Source organism: Ascaphus truei, chromosome 14 (genome assembly GCF_040206685.1).
Source record: "Ascaphus truei isolate aAscTru1 chromosome 14, aAscTru1.hap1, whole genome shotgun sequence".
NCBI lineage: Eukaryota > Metazoa > Chordata > Amphibia > Anura > Ascaphidae > Ascaphus > Ascaphus truei.
This window is the reverse complement of record NC_134496.1, coordinates 55,438,028-55,454,391: the sequence shown is the minus strand read 5'-3', so window position 1 is coordinate 55,454,391 and position 16,364 is coordinate 55,438,028. Positions and strand designations below refer to the sequence as shown.

At 44.0% G+C, this 16,364-nt stretch overlaps 1 protein-coding gene across 5 annotated transcripts in view; it reads left to right on the top strand.

Annotated features, from left to right (window-relative positions):
• Positions 1–16,364, top strand: part of FGF12 (fibroblast growth factor 12) — a 229,177-nt gene that overhangs the window by 153,057 nt on the left and 59,756 nt on the right. For all 5 annotated transcript variants that reach the window (XM_075571049.1, XM_075571048.1, XM_075571047.1 and 2 more), the window contains 2 exons: positions 8,399–8,509; positions 13,923–14,026. In XM_075571049.1, the coding sequence (XP_075427164.1) occupies positions 8,399–8,509; positions 13,923–14,026 (215 nt within the window). The remainder of the gene's footprint in view (positions 1–8,398; positions 8,510–13,922; positions 14,027–16,364) is intronic.

The following is a 16,364-nucleotide window of genomic DNA, read 5'->3' as shown; positions in this document are numbered from 1 at the left end:
ATGCTCGGCCGCCACACCAAAAGACAAATTTCTTGTCTTTTGGCAAAGGCGGTCGCGCTTCCCACAGGCGCATGCAGGCAGCCACTGGGGCCGGCCCCATAGAGGGGCGTACCTTGCGTGCGCCATGTACGCCATCGTGCGTCCAGCCGCAGCCACTGGGGACCTAGCCTAAGAGATCTGCGTCAATCACATGTTTCATGCATGTATTGCATGCAGATACTAACACAATCATACAGCACCGCATGGCACTAAAAGAATCAGCTGTTTTCCCTCATATTGCATGCATTAGCCCTTCACTACTGCAGAACAATCCAGCAGTTTTGTTCTCAATTAAGATCAACTTTGTCAGCTTTGTAATTTGATCCCCATCCCTGGAACCCCCTTGTCCCTGGGAGAAGGATACAGGAATGGAACCCCATCCCTAGGAAAGGGACACATGAATGGAACTCTGCCCCTGGAAGGAGTCAGGAATGGAAGCCTGTCCCTGGGAGAAGGACACAGGAATGGAACCCTGTCTCTGGAAGAAGGACACAAGAACTGAACCCTGTCCCTGGCAGAAGGACAGAGGCATTGAACCCCGTCCCTGGTAGAAGGGGACAGGAATGGAAGTCTGTCCCTGGGAGAAGCACACAGGAATGGAACCCCGTCACTGGGAGCACACAGGAATGGGACTCTGTCCCTGGGAGAAGGACACAGGAATGGAACCCCTTCCCTGGTAGAAGGACACAGGAATGGAACCCCGTCCCTGGGAGCACACAGGAATGGGACTCTGTCCCTGGGAGAAGGACACAGGAATGGAACCCCTTCCCTGGTAGAAGGACACATGAATGGAACTCTGTCCCTGAGAGGAGGACACAGAAATGGAACGCCGTCCCTGTTAAAAGGACACAGGAATGGAACCCCTTCCCTGGGAGGAGGACACAGGAATGGAACCCCGTCCCTGGGAGAGGATACAGGAATGGAACCCCGTCCCTGGGAGAAGGACACAGGAATGGAACCCCATCCCTGGGAGAAGGACACAGGAATGGAACCCCGTCCCTGGTAGAAGGACACAGGAATGGAACCCCGTCCCTGGGAGAAGGACACAGGAATGGAACCCCTTCCCTGGGAGAACACAGGAATGGAACCCCATCCCTGGTAGAAGGACACAGGAATGGAACCCCGTCCCTGAGAGAAGAACACAGGAATGGAACCCCATCCCTGGGAGAAGGACACAGGAATGGAACCCCATCCCTGGGAGAAGAAGACAGGAATGGAACCCCGTCCCTGGGAGAAGGACACAGGAATGGAACCCCGTCCCTGGTAGAAGGACACAGGAATTGAACCCCTTCCCTGGGAGAAGAACACAGGAATGGGACCCCGTGCCTGGGAGAAGGACACAGGAATGGAACCCCGTCCCTGGGAGAAGGACACAGGAATGGAACCCCGTCCCTGGGAGAAGGACACACGAATGGGACCCCGTGCCTGGGAGAAGGACACACGAATGGAACCCCGTCCCTGGGAGAAGGACACAGGAATGGAACCCCGTCCCTGGGAGAAGAACACAGGAATGGGACCCCGTGCCTGGGAGAAGGACACAGGAATGGAACCCCGTCCCTGGGAGAAGGACACAGGAATGGAATCCCGTCCCTGGGAGAAGAACACAGGAATGGAACTCTGTCCTGCTCCCCAGTCTGTATCTCCTGTTATATGGGCACTGTTTCGATCAGTTTCTTTTTTTATCATCATTTTTTTATAGCCTAATGGTTTTCTTTCCATCGAAGAGAGAATTTGGGGTAATTTAGAAGCAGTTTATGACCTGATTTAGGACGAAGTGGGATATAAACCCCAAACACTAGTGCTCAAGTCTTGCTTGCACAAGCAAGAGAAAAAAGTGATAAAATCCTTAGAATCCAAAGATAAAAATGACTGAACTGGCTGCTTCACGTATAAATCATCAGTGTCATGAAATAACGTGGACATATATACACAGGCTGGGGGTATTGAACACGGAGGAAGGCAGAGTAGCCAAGATGCCCAATGAAACTGAACAGCCTGGCCAGCTCTAATCCTCCCTAGTCCCACAACCCCCACGATACCTGCTATCACGCCGAGATCACGCCAGCAGCAAAAGCGATGATCGCAGTGAGTCCTTTCCAAACAACGCGTGCTCCAGCCGAAATAGTTAGAGTAGAGAAAAAAGGCGATCGGATGGCGCTGCACGGCGGGGAAAACGTACCAAAAATACCAAGAAAAAAGCTTCATTTAATATGAAAAAACGGACTGTAACATCACCAAGCGCACTCTGACGCATTTCGAGTCTTTAACAAAGTCCCTGCCGGGAAGAAACGCGTCAGAGTGCGCTTGGTGATGTTGCTGTCCATTTTTTCATACTAAATGAAGCTTTTTTCTTAGTATTTTTGGTACGTTTTCCCGCCGTACAGCGCCTCCCGAATGCCTTTTTTTCTATGACCTGATTTAAATGTTATTTTTTGAAGGAAATGAGGGTTTCAGCAGAATCATAAAATGCAACACGTCGTGATTGGGAGTGTGTACAGAGAAGCACTGCGAGAGAGAGAACGGCGTTATGTATAAATTACAGACTCGAATGTTAATTGCCCTTAACAGTGTTTAAACACATTTACACATTTAGTGTTACAGTTTGTGTGCAGAGGTGCAAACACACAGACACAGCTTTAGCGGTACTTTCCTTCAAACACAAAATACTGTAATCTTTTTACATAGGGCTATATACTGTACATGTACCAGGCTCTGTATTATGGTGTATACCATGTACCAGGCTCTGTATTGTGTAACAAGCTCTGTATTGTGGTGTATACCATGTACCAGGCTATGTATTGTGGTGCGTACCTTGTACCAGGCTCTGTATTGTGTACCAGGCTCTGTATTGTGGTGTATACCATGTACCAGGCTCTGTATTGTCTACCAGGCTCGGTATTGTGGTGTATACTATGTACCAGGCTCTGTATTGTGGTGTATACCATGTACTAGGCTCTGTATTGTGGTGTATACCATGTACCAGGCTCTGTATTGTGGTGTATACCATGTACGAGGCTCTGTATTGTGGTGTAAACCATGTACGAGGCTCTGTATTGTGGTGTATACTATGTACCAGGCTCTGTATTGTGGTGTATACTATATACCAGGCTCTGTATTGTGGTGTATACTATATACCAGGCTCTGTATTGTGGTGTATACCATGTACCAGGCTCTGTATTGTGATGTATACTATGTACCAGGCTCTGTATTGTGGTGTATACCATGTACGATGCTCTGTATTGTGGTGTATACCATGTACGAGGCTCTGTATTGTGGTGTATACTATGTACCAGGCTCTGTATTGTGGTGTATACCATGTACCAGGCTCTGTATTGTGGTGTATACCATGTACCAGGCTCTGTATTATGGTGTATACCATGTACCAGGCTCTGTATTGTGGTGTATACTATATACCAGGCTCTGTATTGGAGTGTATACTATGTACCAGGCTCTGTATTGTGGTGTATACCATGTACGAGGCTCTGTATTGTGGTGTATACTATTTACCAGGCTCTGTATTATGGTGTATTCCATGTACCAGGCTCTGTATTGTGGTGTATACCATGTGCCTGGTTCTGTATTGTGGTGTATACCATGTACCAGGCTCTGTATTGTGGTGTATACCATGTACGAGGCTCTGTATTGTGGTGTATACTACACTGGCGACACACTTTATTCGAGCTCGGCTAGTCCCACGAATTCGGGTATACCCGGGTGTATTGAGGTTTGTGACTGTTTTCTGCCCGAGTGCATTGAGGTATTTTCCAGGCAGGGATTGAATCATTTTATTCCCGCTGGCTGCAATACTGCACAGTATATATATATATATACTGCATTACAATTCATGAATTTATGCCATCTGGTAGACACGCGAAGCATTGCAGCCTATTAAATCCTAATCATTATCATTTAACAGATCAGCCGCCCGTCAGCCAGGCATGAACCCAGGCTGGGAAGGCAAACGCAACGGGGCTTGTCAGAGGTGAGGAGCGGTGCATTCCAGGTATCTGCCAGGTACATACTGGGTATTTGCTCGAATAAAGTGTGTCGGTGCAGTATGTACCAGGCTCTGTATTGTGGTGTATACCATGTGCCTGGTTCTGTATTGTGGTGTATACCATGTACCAGGCTCTGTATTATGGTGTATACCATGTACGAGGCTCTGTATTGTGGTGTATACTATGTACCAGGCTCTGTATTGTGGTGTATACCATGTACCAGGCTCTGTATTGTGGTGTATACCATGTGCCTGGTTCTGTATTGTGGTGTATACCATGTACGAGGCTCTGTATTGTGGTGTATACTATATACCAGGCTCTGTATTGTGGTGTATACCATGTACCAGGCTCTGTATTGTGTCACAGGCTCGTATCAGTGAATGTAAATGCACTAGATTCTCACATTCAATGCATTGCTTTGGATTGTAGACATCTGTACCCTGTGGATGTTACAACATGTTGTGTTATCAGACTTGTGAGTGGCCAATCTGCTTATGCATGTACGTATATCTGTATTTATATAGCGCCATTTATGTACACAGCGCTTCCCCGCAGTAATACACGTGACATAATAATATCACACATAGTGGGAATAAGCACTTCAGAAATGGCAGGAGTCCCTGCCCCAAAGAGCTTACAATCTAAGTGGTAATTAGGGAGAATAAGGGAGAATTAGGGTCAGTGCATCTGAGATGTATAACATCAGCCAGCAGAGCTACCCATGTGCAGGGCCAGTGCCAGGGTAATGGGCACTCTAGGCGAACCTTTAGCCCTACACAGTAGCCCCTCTCTTTTGCACCCCGCCTCCTTTCTCATACCCCCTCCCATCTCATTCCCCCTCCTCCTCTCACTCCCCATCCTCCTCTTCTCTCACCCACCTCCTCCTCCTCTTCTATCACCCCACTCCTCCTCTTCTTCTCTCACCCCCTCCTCCTCCTCTTCTTTCACCCCTCCTCCTCCTCTCACCCCTCCTCTTCTCTCACCCCTCCTCTTCTCTCACTACCTTCTCCTCCTTCTCTCACCCCTCTTCCTCTTCTCTCACGCCTCCTCCTCTTCTCTCACCCCTCCTACTCTTCTTTCACCCCCGCCTCCTCTTCTGTCAACCCTCCTCCTCTTCTCTCACTACCTCCTCCTCTTCTCTCACCCTCTCCTCCTCTTCTCTCACCCCCTCCTCTTCCTCCTCTCACCTTCACCTCTTCTCTCACCTCCTCCTCCTCTCTCACACCCTCCTCTCACCAAATTAATGCCTACCAGAGGTCAACGGAGGACCCAGGCCGGCAGGAGCGGAGCGGCGGTAGAGACGGGCGGTGGGCAAAGAGCAGGGTGGTGGCAGAGACGGGTGTCGGCAGGAGCGGAGGTTGGCGGTAGAGACAGGCAGCGGGGGGAGATGAAGACTGAGGACCGCGGGAGAGTAGCAGGGTGGTGGAGGGATTGGACAGCTGGGTGGACCTGCGCCATACCAACCACAGACACTGGAAGTCAGTGAAGACTTCCGGGTCGGATATCTGGGGCGCACCACACCCGGCATTCATCCTCTGCCGCCCTGCTCCTCTACTGTGGTCCTCCATCTTTCTCTCCCGTGGTCCTCTGTCTTCCTCTCCCGTGGTCCTCTGTCTTCCTCTCCCGTGGTCCTCTGTCTTCCTCTCCCACGATCCTATGTGTTCCTCTTCCGCCACCACCCGTCTCTACCGCAACTGCCCCTGCCGCCGCCCTGCCATGTGCCCACCACCCGTCATCCATCTTCCTCCTCCACTCCCAATGTGTTGCCCTAGGCGACTGACTAAGTCGTCTAGTGGTTGCACCGGCCCTACCCATATGCTTCGTTAAGGAGGTGTGTTTTGATATCGGTCTTAAAGGTGGAGAGAGAGGCAGACAGTGAGGAAGGGCATTACAAAGGTATGGGGCAGTAAGTAAGAAAGGTTTTAGGCGGGAGGGGGAATTAGATACACAAGGGTTATAGAGAAGACATCCTTGCACAGAACGAAAGAGTCGGGATGGTGCATAGCGAGAAATTAGGGCTGAGATGTAAGGAGGGGCAGAAGAGTGTAAAGCTTTAATAGTGAGGAGGAGAATTTTGTAAGTAATACGGGGTTTAATAGGAAGTCAGGAGAGGGATTTCAGCAGGGGACACTGAGACAGATTAAGGAGAGAGTAAAGTGATTCTAGCCATAGCGAGAATTGTGTTGGTATCCATGAGCTCAGGTTCCAACAATTATTTTCTGTTGTAACCTGTTAGCATAGAAATTGAGGACAGAAAAGGATTCCATGTGCCTAACCTTTCATGGTCCTGTTTTTGAGCAGGGCACTGTAGGAATTATTTGTGCCGTTATACTATATACACCTTTTTAGCAGCTACACTATATGTTTTTGTGTCTTGTACTAAACATGAAAGTTGTGCACGTAGTAAGCTGCATAGGTTTGGGGACTTTGGGAAACTGCTTGGAAGGACCTACAACAAGCAGGAGCAGAGACCTCAGTGGTAGCTATTATTATGTGCTTAATGTTGGAGGATACTATAGTGTTGGGTATACTGACAGACTGTACAGAAGAGCAATGCATTATGAAACTCTCCAGCATAGAAAAACTTACAAGGGCACCATAAGGTCCAGAATGTAGTTGGCACCATAAGGTCCAGAATGTAGTTGGCACCATAAGGTCCAGTTGGTACAGACCTTTTGCCGCCTGACGGAATGTGTTTAATAATGTGGAAAATGCATATAACACGGGATCCTGAAAGGCAGAGATAACATCTGTCTTGCGATCGGAGTGATAGAACAAGGTTTGCCCAGGAGCGTTTCAAAAATACAATTGTGCCACTGTGACGGATTTTCCCGTGGCAGCGCCAGATTGTCAGATGGAACACGGTGCCAGCTAATGAAGCCAATGTAACACAATTACAGGGATAGTGGTAAGGTGAAAAGTAGGCGCAAACAGATAAAGGGTAGTCACTATAAATAAAGTGAAGGTAAATAAATCTCTATAATAAGTGAATGAAACAGTTAAATAACACATAAAGTGAAATAGTGATGAATAAAATATATAATGAAATATACAATTTCACCCCCTGCTCAGACCCACTGGAAGGGATAGTCTTCACTCGTCCCCAATGTTGCAATGGTTCACACGAAATCCAGGGGGAGCATAAGGGAGAAAACACAAGCAAAGCAAATCTAAGTGCAGTGGAAATGGGCAATGAGGAAATGAGTTTCCAAAATCTTGGCTCCTGTAGAATGGCTACTTACAAGATGTAAGAATAAAAACAGCAATGTGGACACTCGGTCCGTGGTGGATGTCAGTAAAGAAGTCATCAAAGTGGCTGAGGCACTTGCTTGTGTTTTCTCCCTTATGCTCCCCCTGGATTTCGTGTAAACCATACACAATTACAGGGAGGCAGGAACACAGAAAGGAAGTGGAATAGAAATTCTATGGGTGCAGGTCGTTACAGTTTACTGGTTATATCCGCTGTATAAACGCTTGCACCTGCTGGGGTCTGGCTGATAAAATTAATGTTCTTTATTTTGCAACACTTCTCCCTGTTTACAAGCTGTTATTCTCTGATACAATATATAGTTCTTACCCACTGACCTCTATTCCGCCTTTTTCAAATGTTTTCCTCTCTAGGATTTTTTTTCCATATTTCAGATTTATCCGATCTCATTAATTTGGAAAAAGTCTCCCCGATGTTTCGTATCATCAGTCTCATACATTTCATGGTAGTCTTGCTTATTAAAAAAACAGCCATTTCACAACAAATGCCCCAAAACTCCCTGATTTTGGTCCTAGGAGGTTTGTATATCTGCCATTTAAAGCTCCTTTCCGCATTTCATTAAGACCACATCTGCTCATTATATTCTGGTACTCTGCAACACTCATGTACCCATTGATACTCGTTGTACACTCTGATTCCCCCCCTCCCAGTCCTGTGTCTTCTTTGAAACAGAACCACAAGAGAAATAAACCCGTTTGCAGGAAAGCAGAACGTGGGACTCACGTCACCTCCCAAGCTTTTGCTTTTATTTGTAACTGAGCTTATTCAGTTTTTACTGCAAATCAATGGGAAATAACATGACAGAGGGAAGACAAGGAGGGATTTCATTTGAAATGTTGATTTCACCTGAGAAAGGAGGTTCTTTCGTGTTTGTTCTCCATTGGTTGGCAGTCATTTGGTTGGCAGTTTTCTGAGCGTCCCCCCTTTTATTACAATTCCTTGTAGACTCCCAGCTGGAAAGGACCAGAGACAGGTGATCCAGCCAACCCTAATGAGCCTAATTACTTTATATCCCACTGACTGCGCATTGTGTCCCATGTACAATCACTGAGCAAACTTCTAAGTGTTATATTTAACATATTTATTTTTGCAGAACCCCAGCTGAAAGGAATTGTGACCCGGTTATTCAGCCAGCAGGGGTACTTCCTACAGATGCACCCAGATGGCAGCATTGATGGGACCAAGGACGAAAACAGTGACTACAGTAAGGAAAATCGCCCTTTGCAGCCCAATAATTAATCATGTTTATTGCCTGGTGGGTCTTCTGTCAGAGTCTTCATTTACCCAAACATAAGAAACAAATTAGGGATTTAACAGCTGTTTACTGCAGTATGTAACACCGTCACTTCTAAAGCATCCTGACATACATTGCAAAGCAGTAGACACCTTATTCATTTCCCCTTTTCAACATTTCCCTTTGCATGAGGCCGAGTGCAGTCAGGCCTGTGCGCCCCGAGGTGTTATTCAATGAGATACGGTTCTGGTTTGAGGTACGTTCCCGTATGTTGCATTATAGGTGAATGAGCTTTATCAAATGAAAGCACCTTTATATACTGTAGTGCCGACGAGTATTCTAAAACTAATCTGGGGCAATCACCAACAAGACCCAGGTACATACTGGGTACATGCTGGGTACATGCTGAAAACATGCTGGGTACATGCTGAAAACATGCTCGGTACATGCTGAAAACATGCTCGGTACATGCTGCAACATTTCTGCAGGCAGACTAATGGCCCATCGGATTAACAGCGGGGGTCCCTGGCAGTCCCATTCAAACTGCATGGGACTGCCAGGGACCCCTGCTGTGTTAATCCGATGGGCCATTAGTCTCTGCAGAAATGTCACTGAAATGTTTGCAGCATGTACCCAGCATGTACCCAGCATGTACCCAGCATATACCCTGCATGTACCCAGCATGTACCCAGCATGTACCCAGCATGTACCCAGCATGTACCTGGATCTTGCTGGTTACAGCCCCAGATGTTCCAAGGCAAGTTTAAGGCAAGTGTTAGAATACTCGTCGGTGCACCTGTACTCCTAAGCATATTGTACATGAATAAATTGCTTAGCACACGCAATGTGTATAGGGATACACATATATAGGGATAAAACAGGAGGAATAAGGGTTTGTTACTCTGCACACGTAAAACGTGCAATCATTTTCTAGGAGCCAGATCCATAGAGCTCTGTTAAGTAACGGTAACCTAAGTTATCGCACGGTAAGGCTTACCGCATCACTTCACCGGGTAAGAACGTCATGTTTTCTTCTGGAAAGGGCACTGCATTAATTCTAACGTCTGTGATAATTATATCCAAAAGAGGCGTTCCCCAGAAAAGCGCCACAAGTGTCCGCTAAGGTTAACGCTGGGATTACGTTAGTGAGGTCATACCTAAACTTGGCATTACCCACATTCAGACCCGGAAATACGGCTTTTAAAGGGTCTGAACGGATGTAACACCACAGTAAGGTATGATTGGACCAACATAGCGTTACTCACGGTGTTATTTACCTCTTATTCCCTCTCGGTTTAAGCTTTAGGTAAAGCCTATTCCAGGGTCTGGATGGGAGTCAGGCTAACGCATACTTAATTCCATGTTATTGGAAGCCAACTCAACACGGCGCTGAAATTCAGTGATATTATGCGTTTGCTAATGGGATTAAAAAAGCAGCCGCTGCTTGTGCCTGTAATTAGCAGGGTGGTTGCACAGCCTTCCTCACGGAAAATAACAACCATTACTGATATACAGTACTGTAGCTAACGTCATGTTATGAGCCCTGATTCAATGGAGTTCTGTGGTCTGCATCTAAACGTCTCTACCTGTTACATACATAAAAGGCAATTTATTACCATTTCCTGGCTATAAAAGTGATGTAATACGGGTGCTGAAAACCGCACCAGATTTATCAAAGACTGATCCCTACTAAAGGTGCCTGCAGCTGGGTGACCTGGAGCAATAGTGCTGCTCTAATCATCTTTTATGCAAATTAAATACAAATCCCGCCATTCAAGAATTAAAAATCTGCAGCTGGTTATCATTCCACAACACACTAACACACTTTGGATCAGAGGCCCTGTGCTCTTGTGAGTGTTATTGCTCGTTATAACCCTCGTTTTCATTATGAGCTGGGTGACTAATTATACAAACAGGCATTCTGAGCTGATGGAGTACAAGCGAGTGTCACTTCCCCCTGTCTCTGAGCGGAAGAGACAGAGCTGTACAATGTGAAAGACCTCCGGGCTTTTCAAATCAAGTTGCATTATTGCGACTCTGTGATGGTTAACCTGTGCCAGAAAAGTGGGATTATTATTAAGCGTTTTACACATTATAAATGTTCTTCAACATGGTTTTGAACATGGTCTTTGTTTGCAATTGAAATATAAACATTAGCGCTAATTTCTGTGATACTTCAACTGCTTCTTGATGATAACATACAAATACATAATCAACCAAGCGAATATATACAAACTGAGAACCAGCTCGTGGCAGAAATCTCCATTACTTAGTAATGATACACAAGGTGCATGAAATATTGATACGAAATCTATGAATGTTAGTTTCAAATCTATTCCAGCTATATTATTATTATTATTATTATTATTATTATTATTATTATTATTATATGTTTCACCACATGATTGGGTGTTAGTTTATATTTTGACCATAACACTACCCTTTTCCCCTCCGTCCTGCGTGTTTACATTACTGCTCACTTCTATTATCTCCCACTGTCCCACTGACTGCAGAAGAATCTAAAAATGTTTTCCACCTGTTATTACAAACAACCTTTTATACTGAGGCACAACACTGCTATGTAATCATTGCACTTTAGTTATTCTAGATTAGACTAGAGTTTGCAAATACTGTTAACTGCTTTGATCAATGTAATGCTTTTCCCCCTAGGGAACGATATTCATTTTATTAACTGTTCTGTTCCTTCAGCTCTCACACCCAGCTTTTCTTTCTGACCAAAATCCATAATATTTTGTTAATTGTCCACTTTAGATCTTCTGGGTCAACACATTCATATTATGAAGAAGTTAAACTAAAATATGTGGCCAACATACGAACCCTTAATGATATAATGATACTTTTGTACGTGTTGCTTTCTTTACACCAAACTCCAGTATAAAATACAGTGTCAAGAAGATACTGGAAAGCTTTCTAAAATGCCAAATATAGTGTAGAAATAATCGGTGATACAACTATATTCTTGTAGTCTTACTAGTGTGTTGTGTGGACTTTCAGAATCCTACAAATAAGACATCCTATTATCACTAAAATATCTAGTATTTTTATTGTTATCATCATTATTTATTTATAAGATGACAGCATTTTAATTTCACAGAAAAATGGGTAAGAAAGAAGCCACAGTATACAGTATGTATATTTAATTAACGTATAAAGGTCTAATAGAAGGGCTTGGTCTTGACTTTACAATCCAAAAGTGCATTAAACTTATTGTATGTCTATTGTATGTCTTTATTTATATAGCGCCATTAATGTACATAGCGCTTCACAGCAGTAATACACGTGGTAATCAAATAAATAACAGATAATATAAATAACAGATCATGGGAATAAGTGCTTTAGACATAAAAGTAACATTAAGGAAGAGGAGTCCCTGCCCCGAGGAGCTTACAGTCTAATTATTAAGCTATTATCAGTAAGGATAAGTGGGTCTTGAACACTAAACTTTGGCATTAGTTCAGATTAGGGTTGGGCGATATACCGCTATTTAGTTATATCATGAAAACATAATTTCCCAGAGAGCCGATATGGGAGATGACCTGTTATCGCGCTTTTACTGGATACCGGTGGTCAGAGGTGCAGCTCAGAAGCTGCTTCCGTACTGTCTCTCTCTACCTCTCTCTCCCCAAGTCCCTGTCCCTTCCTTCTTCTGAATGCTGACCCATAGGGAGGGCAGAGGAGCTTCGGCAGCATAGGGAGAGAGAGCAAGCAAGAGCAGTGGGCTGCCGCAGGGAACGGTAGGACCTCCTCTCCTCGACCTCCTCTCCTCACTTTCCTTTTGTTAAACCCTTCATTCCCCCCCTACGCCCCCCCCCCCCCCCTGGGAGGGACACATAATACTTTCCCCACCTTCCCCCTGGGGCATTTAACCCATTCCCCTCTCACCCTGGTGCACTTAACCCCTTCTTTTCTTCCCCTTGGGACCCCTTACCACCGCCCCTGCCGTGCCTGGACCTCACTATTTCCCACCTACACTGCTTCCTTTCCCCTCATCCAATCACTCTCACCCTTACAAAAAAATTTAAAAAAATTAATTCAACCAGATTTTTCGACAATTCTTCATTGTCAAAAAATCTGTTTCATATATTTTTAACATTTTATAAATGAAGTGTGTTTCTAAATGGAGGGAGGATCTCGGGGTGAGAGTGATGGGATGAATAAAGGTGAAGTGTAGACATGGAAAGGGTTTGGGAATGAAGGGTCCTTTGTTCTAGTAAATCTAAACGAAATGTATCTATTTTGAGAACATTTTATTTAGATTTCTAGAACATTTTTTTATTTTTATTTGAACAAATGTATCTCTATATATTTCTTAATATCGTTGTCATGGTGAAATATTTCGATATTGCCCAACTCTAGTTCGAATGTCCGAATTTTCCTTTTTTTTTCTTTTCTTTTTTCTTTAATAAACAGGGCAAACTTTTGAGTTCGCAAATGGAAAAGTAATGAACTTCTGTACAAAAGCTTGTTTTTTCAAAAATAAATAACATTTCTGCTTATTTTTAGTTTTTTCCTACTTTTTTTTTTTTTTTCACAAATCCAAAAGCAATCGAGTTCTGGCAAAGCCAAAATACTAAGGAAAGTGACCACCCAAGATTGTTAGTTATTTTTTCCTTTAAAGCTGCAGTTCAGTCTTTTTTTTTTTTAATTTTTTTTTTACTTCAATAGTTTCATGTGGGCAATCTCTAATTACCTAAAGAACTGTATAGCTGCCGGTCAATTCGTTCTCCATGTATTGATAGGCGAAATTTGGTGACATAATTAGAGCTGGCATATGTTTTTATTTGCTTCTGTCAGTCAGTGGAAGCTCATGAATATTCATGAGCCCTCCTGCACTGACATGTGCTAGAGGCAGGGCAGGGCTGACAAAGGGGTGTGCCAGGGCTTGTGACAGGACATGAAGGGGCAGTGCCTTAGCAAATGGCTGTTACAATAGAATACAAGAAAATTGGTCTTTCAAAGTTGTTTTTTTAAAAACAGAAAATGCTAAAAGTATTTTTTCTTACTACAGAACTGATTTATTAAAAAAAACACACATGCAGGATATTGACTGAACTGCAGCTTTAAAACAATGAATGTAAAGTGTGTGTGTGAGCTAAACTTCCCAACAAACTTTGGATGGGTGGGACAGTCCCAGCGCTTTGGGACTATGTGCTTGTTCTCTGGATAGACATGTTCTTTGTACCCATGACAAAGTTTGACCCAATCAGAGTCCTCCAGGGATGAAAGTTGTGTGGAAAATAATACAGACTCAGAGCTTTATTGAATGATGTATTCTGATTGGACATTGTCGCAGCCCTAAAGAATAGTGCCGAGTATCAACCCCGAGAAAATGACATAATTTCCTATCTTTCTTCCAACTCAGCCCTTTTCAATCTAATCCCTGTGGGTCTCCGTGTGGTTGCAATACAAGGGCTGAAGGCTGGACTCTTCGCGGCAATGAATGGTGAAGGTTTTCTCTACAGCTCAGTAAGTTTGGGCCTCTCTTCTTTCTTTATCTTTAACTTATCTTTTGGCAAATGGTACAGTAACAGTTTCAACAAGAATACAGCAAAAAAAAAAAGCAAAGATATTTAAATTTGTTAATATACAATTCTTAAAGGATTTGTTATTCGTGTAATTGTCCCTCGTTCGTCCTTTGATAGCAAATAGCCATTATCACCAGAGTGCATCAGCATGTGAACGAAAGAGGCGAACTACACACAGCAGGTATCATAGCAATTCTTTTTAAGAGGTTACTTCAACAAAAATGTGTTGTATTTGGCACGTTGCCGCTAGAGACGCATGAGTTCAAGGGGCAAAGCCCCACCCCGCCCAAACGCATGCATTTCAAAATGATCCAGGTACAGTAAGTCATGCATTTTTTACTAAGTTTCTAGAAGCGATCACCTTCCCCTCTCCTGTGCTAAACGGAAAAAGAGAACCTCTTCCTCCCCCTCGTCTTCCTCCCTTCGTCTTCCTCCTCCTCTTCGTCTTCCTCCGGCTCATCCACCTTTCAGTTTTTTCATAAGCCAATTCAAATGTGTCTTACAACCCTAAAAACTGCAGTCTGTTTATTTCCCTCTTTGGGGACCTTGTAATAAACTGGAGATCAATGTGTTATAGATCTTTCCGGGACAGACAGGTGATAAAAAAAGATCTTTTCATAGAGATTAAAGTGCACGTGCCTCCCCCGTGGACTGTCGTAGACGCTCTAACACTTGGACTTCTGAGAATTATCAATTAAAACATGCACAATTTGTATTCTACAGGAAGCAAGCTGTACACGTTCTAATCGGCCACAAATGTAAAAGCCGTCAAGTATTTCTGTGTTGCCACCGTTTGGGAGAAAGGTTAACGTGAAGACATTGTGCCATCACCTTAAGCTAGCAATGCCCTTACAACGGTACAAAGGGTTAAATTAAAATACGTCACATTAGGTACTGCTGGTACAGGGATAAATAATCCTATATAAGCCTTTCTGATAAATGTACAGAGATGGAGAGCAAGAAGATTTCGTGCTAATTGTGCAGCATTTCCTGTGTGTGCATCATTCTTCATGCTAGATAAAATACACTCATCATTTGACATAACACTTTAATTATAAGGTTATAAATAAGCAGTTCTATATACTAATGGCACAAGAACCTTTAAACCATACTCACTGCGTCCTGTCCACTGTTCATTAGATGTCCAGTTATAGTTATGATAATAACTACAGAATAGTGTACAGTATAACCACAAGGTACAACATTTGGGATTTACTATGGGGCTGTGGAGAATTGGGTGTTTCGGCTGTGGCGGTGTCTTTCTCTTATCCACGCCAGCTCTTTCCATCTTGGGTTTAATGTTTACCAGTCTGCAGTCGGACAGGACAGAAAGGGCCTACTTTAGACTGATTAGTAGGCAGGATATACAGTACGTAGTACATCAGGTCGCATTATTTAATGGTTTGCACTTTTACTGACCCATGCGAAAGGTCACAGGACACAAATAAAACCCTAGATATAAAATGATTGGTGCTCTTTTTAAGTGGCTGCTTATTGACTGGTAAATTCAGAGGGATCCTACTAAGTACAATATAGGGTTCAGTTACCCTTTGTAGTCTGCAACGCCTGCCGAAGGGTCCCTGCGTTTTATGTGAAGCCGCCCTGCGTTTTATGTGAAGCCGCCCTGCGCTTTATGTGAAGCCGCCCTGCGCTTTATGTGAAGCCGCCCTGCGCTTTATGCGAAGCCGCCCTGCGCTTTATGTGAAGCCGCCCTGCGTTTTATGTGAAGCCGCCCTGCTTTCTGCAGGGTCATTTGCTATTTATTCCTGAGCGTATCATGTAAAACCAGTTTAAAGCACCTAACACACAAAATGGATTAAGTTTGAAATGATTTTCATGAAATAAGTTTGAACGTTTGCAGTGAATCTGAACCTTGGAATGAGTTTATTAAAAAATAAACCTGTTTAAAGCCTATATACAAGAGTTTGTGCTTCATTAACACTTTCAAGACTTAATCATCATTGCATGATGCGGCATTATATAGCTGGCCCATCACGCCATCGAAGTCCTAGTTCTGTAGTGTTTGTAATGTACACGCTTTTAAGAAGACTTTGCAATTATAGCTACAACATGCTCACAGCTACAAAAGCGAACCTCAGTGGGTCGGTGCATTTTTATTGATGTTATGTTATGGTATTGGCATATCCTTCTAGAGGGGGCAGAGTAATACTGTATACCGGCTTATGGGGTTTTTATGTCTGCTCATAATTGGTTTTCTGATGGAGAGTATCTATCTCGCCTACCTGAAGTACCGTTTGTGCTTTACCATTGGCTGTTTA